The 18,329-nt window shown below is 40.2% G+C and overlaps 1 protein-coding gene across 2 annotated transcripts in view; it reads left to right on the forward strand.

Annotated features, from left to right (window-relative positions):
- Positions 1 to 285: 285 nt before the first annotated feature.
- LOC121297251 (pro-neuregulin-2, membrane-bound isoform-like) overlaps positions 286 to 18,329 on the forward strand; it is a 178,714-nt gene continuing 160,670 nt past the window's right edge. For both annotated transcript variants that reach the window (XM_041223435.1, XM_041223436.1), the window contains exon 1: positions 286 to 460. In XM_041223435.1, the coding sequence (XP_041079369.1) occupies positions 367 to 460 (94 nt within the window). In that variant the 5' untranslated portion in view covers positions 286 to 366. The remainder of the gene's footprint in view (positions 461 to 18,329) is intronic.

Raw genomic sequence — 18,329 nt, forward strand, 5'->3', positions numbered from 1 at the left:
TTCAAGTGAGCAACTCAGACACAAGAGCTAGCTGATTGTAATTGAATCGCCTCTCCACCCATCTGAAATAACCCATTGACCTCATATGAATCCCTTGTTTAATACACTGTGATGGAAGGAGGGTGGGGAGTTCTAGTCTGTACAAGCAAGGTCAGTAAAGTAGACAGTTAAATTGGAATACCTCTCTATCTCTCCACCCATCCTACTACTAGTAAAAGTAGGTGTATCCTCACACTGTGCTGGGTGTTCCTGTATATATAATAGCACTGAAAGGCTAGTGGGGAGCCCACAGTGGAAGTCGTCTTGACTCCGGCAGTCTGGGACTGTGCTGATCTCTTTGGATTATACAGCACTGACACGTGCAGAATGTCCGAAGGGAGAAAAAAGGGGAAAGGGAAAAAGAAGAATCGGAAACATAAACAAGACAGGAAACCTGGAGATGACAGGGAACCTGGAAAAGGTAAAGAATGTGGTGTTCTCAGCTCCAGTGGCATTTGAATAATGCATTGGCAGGTTCTGTCCTGGAGTTTTTAACTTCTCCTTGTTAAAGCGTGTAGATTTTTTTCCCCCACACGCACAAACAGGGAGTTTAATTTAAAGAAAAGCAAGTTGCTGCATATCCCAGGGCTGTTGGTTAATCACCTATTATTTTTCTATAACATGTAATGTGAAATGGTTGGGGTAGGAGATGCTATATTTCATAAAGGTGCACAGTAAGCATAGTGATTCAGAAAGGGATTTGTATAAGTTAAGTTGTTCAACTCACTAGCAGCCTGGTATTAGGTAAAGGTAAACTGAAAGTAATGTACTTTATAATGAGAGTTTTTCTCATAATCATTTTCAGGTATCTTGAGTACAGAGGCTACAGAGCATACTGCACAGATTGTTAAGAGGCATTGCATACTATGAAGAGTTTATATTGAGAGAAAAGCACATGTTTCTGAGACTTTATTTCTCTTGATATTATTTGATAGAGATGTGCACTCCTGCTTATACAATATGTGTGAAATTCTGCTGCTCTTGGTGCATTCATTATTAGGTTTTTGCACTCATGCCTGCTTTGTGCTGAATTGATTCCTATTCTAAGAATTACCTCCTTGATAAATGTGTTTGCTTAATTGCACTTTTCATTTCTTCTGACAAAAGTATCTTTTTTTAATATACTTTAATGTACTAAAACCACCTTAGTTCTGCTACATATAAAAAAAACAAAAAAAACATTGAAAATGTCTTCAAAGCAAAACAGTCATCAGAGGGATTTGAGATCTAATTTAAAGGAACTGACAGAGTGTGAACTGCTTCGATCTGCACTGTACCCTTTTCAGTGAGTTTACTAGTGCTGTTCTATAAAGGATCTTGCACATTTCTATAAAAGACAATGTCTACCCTGCTTAGGATTTGTTTTTCAATACACCATATATGGAGAATGGAAATGTGAGAAACAGACTAATATAATTGCTTGATTGTTACCTGCACTTTAGATGTATGCTTTCCTGCTTTAGATTCAAGTTATTACAACCAGCATAAGCCCTTAATGTCTTTACAGCTGAGGACATCTACATGTGCCCTGCAGCTAAGGTTTCAAGTGTTAATTACAATGTGAATGATGGGGTGATTAGAGATCAAGGGGCCATTGCTTCCTTTACTGTTATCATTGTTTGTACACTAAATACAGTACTATACAGTATATCTCCCAGGACTTTCAAAGTGAGTTCATCTTATCTGTGAACATCTTGGTCACTTAGAGAAGAATTAAAAAAACAAAAAAACACTGACATGTAATTAAATTGCTGCATGTTTATACTGAAGGAGCAAAGTGTTGTTCCCACAAAAGTGCATGTGTTTTTTTTTTTTTTTTTTCCATTATTGATTGCATTATCCGTTTGCATAGTAAAACCACTGCAAAGTATAAAAAATACAGAGTGAAAGCAAGGTAAAGAATAGGTAACCATTGTACAGAACAGAAAAGTATGGTACAGCATGTCAACACATCCATGATAAACCATGGTAAATGCATAATATAACCTTGGGAAAAGCATGGCACTTTATAACACAGCAGGTAGCTGTACCTGATTATCTGTTGCTTATGTACCAAATGTGAGAACGGCGTGAGGCAATTTGTCCTGTAAATAGAGCAAGGACTTATTTTTCAGTGAAATACTATTCTGGCAAGGACTAAAAAAGTTGTCCGATGAATATATGAAGTACATTTTAAGCCATCACTACAAATTAAATACACTGAATAACGTGACGCCCAAAACCACAAGTTCAGCAATAAGTGCAGAGTAGCTGATAAAAAACTAAGGGTCTTTTTAAGTTGAATTATGCGGTACCCACAGAGAATAACCACTAGTGGATGGTTAACATGATATCCCTTATAAATAATGGGTTTTCAAATCTTAATAGTACTTGTATAGTCCTGTTGAAGTTCTGCATCATTTTCAAAGATTTGATTTAATTGTGTTTTATGAAACATAGCATTTTGGGGACCATTGCACTTTCAATTGATTTCTTAAACAGTAAATATTTAAACTAGCGAGATCAATGACTGTGGTCACTGAAGAGGCTGTATCTTCCTTACTCCAGAGGAAGGCTGGGGGTCTGTAGTGTTTCAAGAGTTGCACACAACGCCAGCGCCTGTATTTAAAAGACATAGCTCTCCTGTTAAAGCAGTTAGGTACAGACAACAGGTTATGATCCCACACTAGCCAACACTCTTGTACACTAATTCCCATTCTTGATCTTGTACACTAATTCCCATTCTTGAACAGACAAGTCAGACAGCCCATGTTGCAAACAGTGCATACTTTGTTGTATCACTCATTTCCTTCCACTATTTTTGATGCATACTGTGTTTGTGTGCAAGTTTTATCATATAATCAGAGTTTTACTTCCCTAAGACTTAAAGTTTTTAGGAAAAATAACTTTACCAAATTACTCCTGGCATAAAGCCTTGCTTTTGTATATATTTCAACTGCTACTGCCGACTTCATTTGAAACACACTTTTTAGTTTCCAGTATGCAGTTTGAGATATTGGCTTCATACCTCTTACACTGTTGTATTTGTCTGATTCTCTAGGTATGATTCGTCGGCACCTTTAAAAGGCTAACACTTTTCATGCAATGCTATACACAGCAAAAGTAATAGGCTCACAGTGTACAAAACTTGTGCCTCACGATGAAGAGTCAAGAAAACATAGAGAACATACAGACGAGATAACAATGAATGCAACAGCTACAATTTACAAGATACTCCTTTAATGGCAACGTCACTGATGAGCTTTTACTCAGCTTAATACATTTTTAATAGTGTATTGTTCACTCTCATTTAAAGGTGCCCCTTGCAGATTTGAACATATGTTATGTGTTTGTTGTTTTCTTTGTTGATTTGCTTCCCTGAGCTATAAATATGGGGTCTGAAGTTCTAGGATGGCATCGGGACAAGTGTCTGCAGTAGAATGTATCTGTGGGGCCAGGTCCCGTTCAACACTGAGTGCACATAATGCTAATCTGGGGAGAATGTTCTAGGAACATTTAACAGGATTGCTTCAGTAACTTATTACTTTGCAAAAAATGTTAACTATTTACAAACATTTACTTCTCAGGCACAGTTAGAATTTCACAGAGATATTTTGTTTTTTCAGTTTGGTCAGACTGCAGCTCAAAATATTCTTTAAAGATCCAGCTGTGGAACTCCATTCCCTCCTCTTATGCCATTTCTAACAAGTTGATATAAAATGATTTCCATGTCATGCATTTGTCCTTTTTAAAACAAAAATGTAACTAAAAGGGTCTATGTTATACACATTTGGTTACCTATCTGAAAAGGGAACCATTGGTTACAAGTTACTGAAAAATGTAATCAGATTACTGTAATGAGTTACATGTAATGTGTTACTCCCCAAAACTGACTGTGGCACTCCTGCTTTAAATAAGATTTTTACAGAAAGCTGCCCGCCAAGTAAAGAGTTAACAGCCTTACCAATGTATAATCTTCCTATATCACAGTAAAAGCCCCTTAACATAACCATATGTGTATTCATTCAATATGATTCTAAAAAACGGTGATTCTATTAGGCAGTGTCCACTGTAATTGAAATAGATGTATGCATTTGAATGTATACATTTCAAAAACATACAGAGTCGGGTAATGTGGCCAGGATACGTTTAACAATGATCCATAACCTTCTGTGCTCTTCAGCCTTATCATGGATAATGAACAACCCGACATATGTTTTATTGGATATTGAGACTGAGATATACTCATATGTGTGTCTAACTGATACCGACCAATAAGCAAGTCGAGACTTCTTTTATGTCTAGACAAACATGATGCACAAGATCTTGGGAATGCAAATTCAGTACGATTAGCATAAGCTCCATTATGCATTGTTTAATTCTTGATATGACACACTATTATTCTTACCAAACACCCCATTAGTAAATCCAGCCTGCTATGCTGCTTACCCCAGTTCAACTGAACAGTCTGTCAAGATATGTCAAGGCAAGGGGTGTATTAGGAATCCTTAAATAAAAGATTCCCATAGTAAAAGCATAGTAGCACCGAATAGTCAACAAGTCAAATAGAAAGTAACAGTCGACTCAAAACCTGGTAGTCGACTAATCACACGTCACATGATTAGAAATTAGTTGTGAAGCATGTGGTTTAAATTGCACTGCAATCCATTAACATTTAAAGGACATTTTAGAACATTAATAAATAGTTTTAAAAATCCCAAGCTAAAATATAGTGCACAAACAACAAAGTTAGTCAAAGCCAAATTAGTAGTCCTTCTATCTCTCAAACACAGCAAAGTGTAATAAAGCACAGTGAAAGCATGGTAACACACAGGTTAGCATTGTAAAGAACAGCAAGGATAATACAGCATATTAAAAAACATGGCAAAGTATGGTAAAAGCACAATATAACCATGGGAAAAGCATGGGAAGATTGCAAATGAACTGTGCGAATTTACAGTTGTAAATCTGTATACCGGATACGTCATAACAATAATATACATTACTAGCAACAGACAGTATATACAGCTGATCTGAATACTGCAGCTGTTTCAATTATTACGAGGATTTTATGAAAACCAACTAATTTAACAGTATATATGAGTCTGTTTAGAGTATTGTTGTCTTTCAAAAAAATCAGTAAATGCCAGGTTTAGGCCGATGTGTAATATGATGATCACGTGAATAGACTCAAGCAACACTTAGTTGACAGAGAGGGAACTGTGTTCTTTTGACAGATGCACTACACCACAGTATATAATCCTATGCATTTTAAAATTATGCTGAGTCCTAAATGTAAATATAATTGTAGCTATTTTTATCATAATCAGCATGATTTATAGTATGATAATACTAATACACTTAAAAAGGGTTACCATGGTATAGTGGTACACTGCTTTTCCCACGATTATAATTTGCATTTATCACCATGGCTTGCCATGTTTTTTTATTATACTTTACTAAACCTCGCTAGGCTTTATAATGCTTTACCATGCTTTCACTGAGCTTTATTACACTTTGCTTTGCTTTTGCTATGGGGAACTTTTATAAGGGTTAGTTTACCGTTGTTTGTTTTTTAATACGCTTTACCATTCCTCTCAAGGCTTTACAGTGCTTACATATTCCCTCGCTTTCACTGTTTTTATTACACTGCTATGTTTTACTATGGGAAACTTGACTCTGATTTGGTCTGGCATCACAGAGAATACCCAAGGGTGAAGAGTGGTCAAGGCTAATGGAGGATCTGCTAAGCATCACTGAAGAAAGTAGAAGTGGCAAATTAAACAAAACCCCCTCCCTCATTGGATTGTGCAGTTTACTAACCCCTCCCTCATTGGATAATGCAGTTTATTAACCCCTTCCTCATTGGATAGTGCAGTTTACTAACCCCTCCCTAATTGGATTGTGCAGTTTACTAATCCCTCCCTCATTGGATAGTGCAGTTTACTAACCCCTCCCTCATTGGATTGTGCAGTTTACTATAGGGTTGGATTTGAAATATGTGTATATCGTCAATTAAGGAATGCTTAACGAAACTTAAATTCAGTGACAAGCTTTTCAAATGAAGACATTGGAAATTAGTCGAAATGTTTGTCATTGCATTTAAGTGTCTTGGGTTTGTAAACACAGTGCTTTCGAGTATTTAATAGTTATGGATTATATCTTGAATTAACAAACAAGTGAAACATTTATATTCTATGCACACTTAAAGAGGGAGCAGTATATGAATAAAGTTGATAATGCATTGATTTTATTTTGAAATATATAATCTGTTCAAACAGTTTCACCATAGCCTATAGAAATGTACAAACGCTTTCAATGACCCCTATCTATCGGTTTCTACCATATGTACACTTAATATAATGTCACAACAGCCAATGACTATCCTGTTTTGATGGAGAAAGTTAAAGACAGTAACTTCCATTGTTTACTGCTGTCATCTCTAATTAAGAGATAGAGCACGTCGATGAGGGCTCTCCCAACTGGTAGACGACAGCAACTGCAGTGATTTTAGTTATGCATCTCGAGCCGAAGGAGAGGGCGCTAACGAAAGTCAAGGTCATCTACCACACGGTAGAGCTCGCATCGAGAGGGCTCCATCACTGTTAGAAAATGATTTATTTCTTTATTTTCTCTTTAAAAAAAAAAAAACTTTAAATCCTACATTTACCTTGAACTTCTGATTTTTCGCCAGATAACCTTCTGCTGAGGAAAATAGTCCCTAATAGAATTAGAATATAAAAACAACATACATGTAGAGAAAACGTTATTATTACACCGTGTAACAAATATATAAATATTTTTTTTTTTGGTTCCTGGGTAGTAAGTGTTATTTCCTAATTGCTTATGCCTCAAAGTATAGAAAATGACTATTATTCCCCGCAAACTTTGCTTTTGTGACCAGGACAGTGATATTTTGAAATGTACCTATTTTCCAGAACATTCCAGATAGATTCAGTGCTGAGTAAACTTGGAGTAACTTCTAGAACTTTCTAGAACTTTCCAGTAATATAAATAGTAGTATAAATACAGGGGCCTTAAGCCCACCAGTTCAGTTTAGTTCCAGCTGCCTAAGTGGATACATATCTGTGTTTTTCTGAGATGGCATCAAGAGGCTGCAAGCATCCGGCAGACGCATTTTGCTACGTCTGCGGCCAATTTATCAAGACAAGAGCGAAAAAGTACTCCGTGGAAGCATCTGCTAAGATGTGTGAGGCCTACAAGGCATATTTCGGCCTGCCTGTCGGGGATCAAGACAAACCCTGGGCACCTCATTTCACCTGCAAGCACTGCAAAAAAACTAAGATGGACAGTTGTTGCTCGGAATTTTAGTGTTATAAAATTTGTTAAAATTTTTAGAATTGTAAAAGTTTTAAATTTTAAAATGTTTTACAATTTTCAGTGTTATTGAAAAAATATATCATATATGAAAAATGCTGCGAGAATCTCTTACACATTAGTCATGGGTGAAATAAATATATTTTTGTAGGATGGTACAGAGGGGAAAAGAGAGCCATGAAGTTCGCTATCCCAAGAATTTGGCGGGAACCCACTGACCACTCAAGCAACTGCTACTTCTGCATGGTGGACCCTTCCAAACGTCGGACTGGCAAGAATGCACCTGCTGTCACGTATCCGGACCTTCCTTCATCCATCGCCCCGGTGCCACACTGCCATGAGCTCCCCGTACCCACTCCTCCGGAGAGAAAGCAACCGTCTTTAGAAGAGAGCAGCAAGTCAGAGAGCGAGGAAAACATTGTAGATTCAGATGACAATTTCAGAGGTGGAGCTGAGGAGAGAAACCCATACTACCCCAACCAAAAAGACCTCAACGACTTGATTAGAGATCTTGGTCTCACCAAGTCCAATGCCGAGCTTTTGACGTCTAGGCTCAAGCAGTGGAACTTGTTGGATGAAAGTGTGCAAGTCGCAGATCAGAGGAAGCGTCACCAACCTTTTTCCAGCTTCTTCACCCGTCAAGATGGGCTCTGCTTCTGCCACAATGTGACCAGTCTGTTCGAGGCAATCGGAATTGCCTGTAACCAGAATGAGTGGCGCCTCTTCACTGACAGCTCATACAGGAGCCTCAAAGCCGTGCTGCTCCATAATGGTAACAAGTACCCGTCTCTTCCCCTGGCTCACTCGGTGCACCTCAAAGAGGATTACAACAGCATCAAGACCTTGCTGGATGCCGAAGTATGATGAGTACGGCTGGGAGGTCATAGGAGACTTCAAAATGGTGGCATTCCTGATGGGTCTCTGTAACAAAGTGCCCGCCCCTGTGTATATTATCTGTTATGTGTTGCGTGTGGTGTGTTTAAATGTTGGTGTATAGACATTGGTACACGGGATATAAACGGGTCTGTGTAACACGAGTGTTTAAAAATGTATATGTGTATTTAGGCACAAGGATTGCACAGCACTTCACGTGCAAGTAAAATGTAGTAATATGTGAGCACGGGGAATTGCACTTTATTAATTCACGTGCTGGGATTCAAGTGAATAATTAATTGGTAATTGAATCCCAGCACAATAGTATATATAGATGCACGTTGTCACATACTGGCGGTTGGGTGTTCGGGAGTGGAGAACGGGAGCGAGAGAAGGAGTAACTTAATATATCAATTGCTATTGCGTGCTGGTGGGACCAGCACGATACTTGTTTATTTAAAACTCGCCGTGTTTGTCAGTGTGTCTGTCCGTGCACCGTTTTGTTAAGTTTAGTCTGTTTTTGTTTGTCTATTTATTTTGGCGTAGAGTGCCGTGTCCTGTGTTTTCGTGTTTGTTTAAACCTTTTATTTTGTAATAAACCGGCGCCAACAGGCGTCTTCATCATTTCATTTCACATCATCCTCTTTGTATATTTCATTCCTTCCTGGTTCTGACGCCGCCCACTTGGCCGTCTTTGTGACAGTCTCCAAGGCGTTTTTATCAAGTTTCCCTGCTATCTTTGCCTTTGGGACAGCAGGGACACCAAGGCACACTACCACAGGCGGGACTGGCCACAGCGGACTGAGTTCTCTGTGGGGAGGAACAACTTCAAGTGGGAGCCACTGATGGACCCCCAGAAGGTGCTGATGCCACCACTGCACATCAAATTGGGCCTTATGAAACAATTTGTCAGAGCTCTAGATAAGGAGTAGGCAGCCTCAAGACTTCAAGACTACCTTCAAGACTTCTTCCCTAAGCTGTCTGAGGCAAAGGTCAAAGCCGGTGTCTTCGTCGGACCACAGATAAAGAAGATCCTGGAGTGCAATGAATTCCCCAAGAAGCTCACTAGTAAGGAGAAAGCGGCTTGGAACAGCTTGGGTGGTTCGGGGCTTCCTGGGCAATCACAAGGCCGAAAACTATGTGGAGCTGGTTGAGACTCTGGTGAAGAACTACGGCACAATGGGCTGTAGGATGTCCCTCAAAGTCCATATCCTTGATGCTCATCTTGATAAATTCAAGGAGAACATGGGAGCATACTCGGAGGAGCAAGGCGAGCGCTTCCACCAGGATATACTGGACTTTGTACGTCGCTACCAAGGACAGTATAATGAGAACATAATGGGAGACTACATTTGGGGGCTGATTCGTGAAAGTGATTTACAGTATAATTGTAAATCTCGAAAATCTACTCACTTCTAAATCTTTTGTAGTCATTTTTGTATTACTTTAGTATAAATACATGTTAATTTTGATTCATATGTTGTTTTCTTCTGACTTTATGTGAACGAAAAGACACAAATTTGCCAGTTTTCTCATTGGAAATAGGTAAATTTCAAAATATCACTGTCCTGGTCACAAAAACAAAGTTTGTGGGGAATAACAGCCATTTTCTATACTTTTGAGGCATAAGCAATTAGGAAATAACACTTACTACCCAGGAACAAAAAATGTGTTACATAGTGTTTTTATTATTAAAATTATTATTATTTGGCTAACATATTTATTTATTGGGTATTAGAATGTTACAGGAGTTGATATGTATGCGCAGATTGATTTAAAATTTAATTCACAGTTAAGCACTTCAATGTTCCAGCAGGCATCTATGCAAAATAGAAGCCCGCTAGATCTAGAAGCTGACTGACTGTTCACACTCAATACACCTTTATGACTCTACCTTTTTTTATCATGGAACAATAATTTGGATAACACATACAATTAAAAATATGTTGCCACAGTTAAACGATAAATCCTGTTGTCAAGCAGAATCTGCAAAGTTGTCATATCCCTCTATTAAACTGCCTTAAAGCAGCAGGCACACAGGTGTGTCACAATGTATTTAGGTATGAATGGGTTCCCTGCTTGAAAGTAAACGGAGTATGTTATTCTTCAATCACATTCAGATTTGAATACCTGCAGTGTTGTCTATTGGTACAGAACATTGTGTATTTTTATTTAAAAAAAATAAAAAAAATGAAACTTCCTTTTTATTTGTGTGGTTTGATTAAATAAAAAAAATAATACACTTGGTGGATATATAAAGGATATTCTATAGAGTACTGTAGTTATTTCACAAATGAGAATGACCAAGTGAAATAAACACAGCACTCAATGAAATGTCATGAAGTATTCTGTTTATATTACAAGTACAATGCATGGAAAAGAAGTTTAAGCCTAAATAAAACAATCCAAGCATTGCTTTCCGTAGATCAATGACAAATGAATCAAAGAAATGGTAAACTTTGTTATCATAGAAGAAAGAAACTTTGGCTTGTGTGTATTTAGGTCCTTTGGAACCTGATCTTTTGTATGCAAATACCAACCCAATTCCCTCTGAATGAAAGGTGTCCTAAATGTCTTCTCGGTGGTGTCAGTTGTCTGTTTTTTGAATGTGATCACTGTTCTTTCCTTGTGTTAGAAAGAAGCAGCTTTGCAATAGCCTTTCATACACAGAGGGCTTTGTGTGGGGTGTTGTGGTGTCCAGAGACCTGACAGTAAGAAGGTTTGTCTCAGAGTATTGCTAGTTTCTGTGTATTACTTTTAAATCCCGATAAAATATGACCTTGCAAAAAACCTTATAGCATTGGTAAATCTTTTCATTACAGTTTATAACAATTCTTAATTATTGAGGCCTAGACTGGCCTCAATAGTGCAGTCCCACTGTATATTTAGCAGCTGTGACCTGCTAATAAGGTCAGTCACATACAACACCTTGAGGAACTATAACTATATTTCTCAGTCTAGTGGATAAAGTCTGTATTCCAATCACTCTTTGCTTACTAAATATCTTGGTATCTCTTCAGAAAATGTCATAGTCCATGGGCCAAGACCAGAAATGCTCAAGTTGGCTGCACCCCCTGTCAGACGAATGTTTTTTGGTATAATTTGCTCTTAACATGTCTAGATTACATTTGTGCCTGTTGCCACATCGACTTTGCATCTGTTTGGCTTGGCGAGAGTATATTTTGAATTTACCTCTCATATCTGAAAATATGTTTATTTTTTTAAATGCATTTTCTGTGATGGATTCAGTTTCACCAAGCTACACAATTAACTTCTACAAGATCAGTTTACTTAGACAAGTATTATTTATAAGAACATAAGAACATAAGAACATAAAGTTTACAAACGAGAGGAGGCCATTCGGCCCATCTTGCTCGTTTGGTTGTTAGTAGCTTATTGATCCCAAAATCTCATCAAGCAGCTTCTTGAAGGATCCCAGGGTGTCAGCTTCAACAACATTACTGGGGAGTTGATTCCAGACCCTCACAATTCTCTGTGTAAAAAAGTGTCTCCTATTTTCTGTTCTGAATGCCCCTTTTTCTAAACTCCATGTTTATACACATAATAATGCTACTTATCCTGATTTTAGGTTTTTGATAAATTGCATTTATGATCACGCACTGTAGTCAGTTGGTAAGTGAAGATGGTACAAGGAGGCAGTGTGGTCCTATGGTTAAAGTCCTGGGCTTGTGACCAGAAGGTCACTGATTCAAATCCCATCTCTGCCACTCGCTGACTTATTGTGTGACTAAGCATATCACCTAATCTCCTTGTGCTCCTGTTGATGAGATGTTAAATCTGTTCTTCTATAGAATGTCCCATTGTAAATGACTGCATATAATACACATTTCACAACCTACCTCTGTAAAGCGCTTTGTGATGGTGATCCACTATGAAAGGTGCTATATACAAATATAGCAGGATGCTGGAGTCGAGCTTTGGTCTTAAACAAAGAATGCATACTTGTATTAAAAAGGCTGTTAATAATGATACATTCATTTAAACAATGTGGTACTTTTAAGGCAGAATCAAGGTCAAAATAATTCGATGAAAGGACGGTTGTCCTCCAGTTCGGAACTGTGAATTTTCTTTTTATACAAATGTGCATATGTGAGAGAGAGAGAGAGAGAGAGAGAGAGAAGGGAGAGAGAGAGAGAGAGAGAGAGAGATGTGAGTGATTGGCAGTGGAGTAGACTATCCACCCTCCCTGTTTCTCAGCTGGGGATTATTCTGCCTCATAACTGGCATAAAAAAATAAAGCACTAATGATCACAAATTTAAAAACAAAAAAACTGAGAAGGATTGCAGTAGTGGGAAGACAAAGTTAGATTCTCTGTCACTTTGGCAATGCGTAGAGAGCTTACAGCTCTGTCTACACTTGTAGAGTTCTGTGCAAGCCAGCTTGTTGGTGATGCAGGAGCAACAGGCTTCATTACATGTCCCTGAACGTCCACAGTTGACAAATTCCATGGGGGCATTTGGAGCAGGCAAGTTATCCATCCAATTAAAAGTGAGATCCTTCAGAAGTTTGTAACAGCACTCATTAACATTATCTCCTGCTTTACCATACAAGGAACAGACAAAAGCCTGCTTCTTGTCCTGCATTGTTGACAATTAAGTCAATGGAGAGTTTCTTCCCCTTTCCATGGAATGCATTGGTTGTGGCACAGCCTGTTAAAACACGCATACCAGGCAGAGCTTCACACACAGATGGCTCAAGTTCCTGCACATAGCGTCAATGTGGAAAAAGTTGCATATTCTTGTTTCCATGTGTATCACAATTGTTGCTGGAATGTCCTTCTGCAAAAAGCAAGCCTGGACTAGCACATCAGTGGCTGGAGTTTTGATCAGTGCAGTGATGTTTCCCTCATCATCTGCACGTTTGGCATAAAGAAATATACAAGTATCTGTCTGCTCACATGTAGACTCCAGTGCATTTATAACCTGATGCCAAACCCTCCCATAGCTGGCATGCAACGTGTGGGCACTGTTACTGATTTTAATCACAAATGTTCCACTGCTAGCTTGACAACTAGTTTTCTCTGTATGCCTCAGCAACAATATCCACTTGAGAAGATCACTTGGAGAACTGTAAGGCCTTATCCAGAACTATCCAGAACCATGGTAAAGACAGCAAAAGTTTCTGGGAGGCACTATTACAGAATTCCTACAGGATTTTTCTATTATTTATTTCCATTACTTACTTATTTACTTGTGATGTATCAGCTTGTGGCAGAAATGGCTTTGCGGTGACTCAGACCAGAAGAAGGAAGCACAACAAAGATATCTGCAGTTTCAACAAAATGTGGCGTGCACCGTTTATTAAATAACAAAAATAAATACAATATTTAAACAAAAGAAACACAGCTCACAGAGCACAGAAATAAAAGTCCTAAACAAAAGCAAATCACGAACACAAATAATAACTGTTAATGTCCGGCTGGGCAGTAGCCTTCACGGATCCTTTAAGAGTTTTTAGTTTCATTTTCTCTTCTCTCTCCACTCTCGTTCTGCCTCTCGATCCGCCCACCCGGAGTGCAGAGAGCTGCATGTATTTATACAGGTGACCATCTCCCAATTAGCAACAAATTAACTCGGGAGATGGCCACCTTCTGCACAGGTTTTTAATGTGGATGGGACTTCCCATCCACGCTGCAAAACAATAACAAAACACATGGCGCTTCACCATCATTCAATAAATATATACACAAATACAATACAACAAATCATAATACATAAATAAAGCAGGGACGGAAGGGGAGACCCCGTTCTGAAAATAAATAAATAAAATACATTTAAGCAGGGCTTTCCTACTGCCCTGCTACATATCCACCCTTGTGCAAAGCACATATGGCCCCAATGGCCACCTCCCCCCACAGTCTCAAAGTCTCAGAAGAGGGGTCTGGAGTAATCCATGGGGGTGGCCATGGTGGGAGGTCCTTCTCCCTCCACTCCTTCGTGGCTGGCAGCTCCCTCTTCCAGGGCTTCAGCCACCGTACTTCCTTCCGCAAAAGTGCGGCTGGGGAAGCTGGTCTCCTGACCTCCCCCCCCTTCTTGATAGCTGACAGCCCCCTTTTCAGAGGCGCCGGCCCTTGTGCTTCCCGAGGTCCTGCAGGACTAGTACCGGCGCCAGGTGGCGCAAGCCAGGCAGTAGCCCCAGGCGAAGCATAGCCTGGATCTGCCCCAGGCAGCAACCCAGGCGAAGCAGAGGAGAGACAGGCAACCCCAGGCGAAGCGGGACCCTCGGCGACCCTAGGGGATAAAAGAGATAGACAAGCAGCCGGAGCACCAGGCAGCCCCAGGCGATGCAGAGCACCAGGCAGCCCCAGGCGATGTGGAGCAACAGGCAGCCCCAGGCAATGCAGATGTAGCATCCTTGGGCGGTGCGAGGCAAGGCAGCAGCGGACCCTTGGGAGGCGACGGCGGGTGGAGAGCCAGGTCTAGCTGTGGTGCGGGTTTGGTCCTCTTTGCAGCCACTGTGGCCGGGCATTTTTCCCCCGTGCTCCCCTCAGCAACCTATGCAGGGGCTGCTGAGGTCTGGCAGTATCCTGCCCTGGTCCCTCCAATGCTGAAGGGAGAAGCAGCTCCTGCTTCTCTCCCTCTAGTGGGGTTGGAGACAGAGGCAGCTCCTGCTGCTCTGCTCCTAGCGAAGGCGGCAGTGGCTCCTCCCCTTCTGGCAGTGAAGGCAGCCGGGGTTCCTCCCCTTCTGGCAGCGAAGGTGGCAGGGGCTCCTCCCCTTCTGGCGGCAGGGGGGAAACCAGCAGACATGCTCCCTCTGCTGGCAGAGGTGGGAGCAGCATGCAGTCCTCCCACTGTGGTGGGGGTGCCACCAGCAGGTATTCTCCCTCTGCTGGTGGTGGTGGTGAGAGTGACAAGCACTCCTCCCCTGGTGGTGGAGGTGGAACCAGCAGGTATTCTCCCTCTGCTGGTGGAGGTGGGAGTGACAAGCAGGTATGCTCCCTCTGCTGGTGGGTACCTGGGCTGTGGATGCACCGTTTCCCCCCTCTTGGGCTGTGGACGCACCGTCTCCCCCTTCTCGGGCTGTGGACATTCGGGAATCTCCCACTCGGGCACAGGACGTTCGGGCTCCTCCCGCTTGGGTACAGGACATTCGGGCTCCTCCCACTCCAAATGCAGTTTGTGCACCACTCTTGCTCTCGTGCCTTCCTTCCTCTCTGCCTCCTCCTCACCTCTCCTTCAGCTTGAGGGTGTCGGCTCTTCTGGGTTCTCCGGGTGCCTGGTCCAAGCTCACTTGGGCAGCCAATACCTCTCCCAGATATTGGGAGGGGCAGATGGCCACTGTGTGCCAAAACTCCCCACAACTAGTGCATCACTCATCTATGACATAGACCTCACCATTATCCCTCTGTGCTGCTGTTGCTGCTTCATCCAGCTCTTTCCTCTTCCTCTCATCTTTCCTCCCAAAAAAAAGTTTATAATAAACATAAAACGAAACTCCAATACCCTTGTGAAATATCTCCTCTGGCCTGAGTCCAGGAGGCGTTGGTGTGACAGGAAATGGCTTTGTGTTGACTCAGACCAGAAGAAGGAAACACAACAAAGCTTTCTGCAGTTTCAACAAAACGTGGCGTGCACCATTTATTAAATAACAAAAATAAATAAAATATTTAAACAAAAGAATCACTGCTCACAGAGCACAGAAATAAAAGTGCTAAACAAAAACAAATCACGAACACAAATAACTGTTAAGGTCCGGCTGGGCAGTAGCCTTCACGGATCCTTTAAGCGTTTTTCGTTTTCTCTTCTCTCTCTCTTCTCGTTCCGCCTCTTGAACACCCCACCTGGAGTGTAGAGAGCTGCATGTATTTATACAGGTGCACAGGTTTTTAATGTGGATAGGGCTTCCCATCCACGCTGCAAAACAATAACAAAACACATGGCGCTTTGCCGTCATACAATAAATATATACACAAATACAATACAATAAATTATAATAGACAAATAATGCAGGGACGGAGGGGGAGATCCCTTTTTAAAAATAAATAAACAAAATACATTTAAGCAGGGCTTGCCTACCGCCCTGCTACACAGCTACATTTAAACAAAATACTGTCAAGCCATAAATATTTGCAAGCAAAATATTTGGCGAATCACACCCATAAGGAAAGGGAGATCGTGTCTTGCTTGATTTTTTTGAGGATGCAACATCGATAATGGATAATTGCAAAGCATATGTCATGGTTTATTTAGATTTCCAGAAAGCTTTTGACAAAGTCCCGCACAAAAGATTAATTCTCAAACTGAACGCAGTTGGGATTCAAGGAAACACATGTACATGGATTAGGGAGTGGTTAACATGTAGAAAACAAAAAGTACTGATTAGAGGAAAAACCTCAGAATGGAGTGTGGTAACCAGCGGTGTACCACAGGGATCAGTATTAGGTTCTCTGCTATTCCTAATCTACATTAATGATTTAGATTCTGGTATAGTAAGCAAACTTGTTAAATTTGCAGACGACACAAAAGTAGGAGGAGTGGCAAACACTGTTGCAGCAGCAAAGGTCATTCAAAATGATCTAGACAAGATTCAGAACTGGGCAGACACATAGCAAATGACATTTAATAGAGAAAAGTGTAAGGTACTGCATGCAGGAAATAAAAATGTACATTATAAATATCATAAGGGAGATACTGAAATTGGAGAAGGAATCTATGAAAAAGACCTAGGAGTTTTTGTTGACTCAGAAATGTCTTCATCTAGACAATGTGGGGAAGCTAGAAAAAAGGCTAACAAGATGCTTTGATACATTGTGAAAAGTGTTGAATTTAAATCAAGGGAAGTAATGTTAAAACGTTACAATGCATTAGTAAGACCTCATCTTGAATATTGTGTGCAGTTCTGGTCACCTCGCTATAAAAAAGATATTGCTGCTCTAGAAAGAGTGCAAAGAAGAACGACCAGAATTATTCCGGGCTTAAAATGCATGTCATATGCAGACAGGCTAAAAGAATTGAATCTGTTCAGTCTTGAACAAAGAAGACTACGTGGCGACCTAATTCAAGCATTCAAAATTCTAAAAGGTATTGACAGTGTCGACCCAAGGGACTTTTTTACACAGAGTATTGTGAGGGTCTGGAATCAACTCCCCAGTAATGTTATTGAAGCTGACACCCTGGGATCCTTCAAGAAGCTGCTTGATGAGATTTTGGGATCAATAAGCTACTAACAACCAAATGAGCAAGATGGGCCGAATGGCCTCCTCTCGTTTGTAAACTTTCTTATGTTCTTATAAGACCTATTTTGCTCCAGTAATGTTGGCGACCTGTTGCGCTGGTAATAGTATTTTACTTCATCATATGTACAACACTAAAATATGTGTGTCAAAAATGATTACGTTTTTCTCATAATAAAAAGCTGGCAAATATTTTTGGCTTTACAGTATATAAAGTCATGTTTACTATCCAACCTTGCCTCTCTTATTATTTTGACTGATTCATATATATATATATATATATATATATATATATATATATATATATATATATATATATATATATATATATATATAGGTGGCAGGGGGAGGGTTAGATTCCTCCCTGCCTAAAAACATTTGTAATTGCACATTTTGTTTAATTTAATTGTTAATTGTTTTGTTAATTATCCCCTGCATCTGGAGGTAATTGTAAATTAGAACCAGGTGCAGGGTATTTAAAGAGTGCAGCCAGTTTGTTCTGGGCTGCTGCTGTGGAGTGCAGAGCCCGAATGGAAGTTGTAAGGTCTGTTTAAAACCTACGTTTTGGTTTTATAGAAGTTTTTATTAGTGTTTTGTTTTTGTGCTATATGTCAGGTAAACAGTATTGATGGGAAAAATTAGGCTTTTCGAAGCATTGAGCTACTTGAAGCAATTGCTTAAAAATTGGTTCACTGATTGGAATCATTTGGGGCTTCACGCTCAATAGTGACATCTGGTGGCGGGTGGGAGTATGATAATTCATACAAGCTACTCAAAAACCAAGCAAACTGCTATCTGCCTACTTTGGAATTTTCCGTGAATCTTGTGTTTCATTTCAGCTAGGGCGAACCAATCACAGGTGTCAGCAGCATTTCACGAAGGCAACTTTATTTTGTTTGCTTCATT

This window comes from Polyodon spathula, chromosome 22 (assembly GCF_017654505.1).
Source record: "Polyodon spathula isolate WHYD16114869_AA chromosome 22, ASM1765450v1, whole genome shotgun sequence".
Lineage (NCBI taxonomy): Eukaryota > Metazoa > Chordata > Actinopteri > Acipenseriformes > Polyodontidae > Polyodon > Polyodon spathula.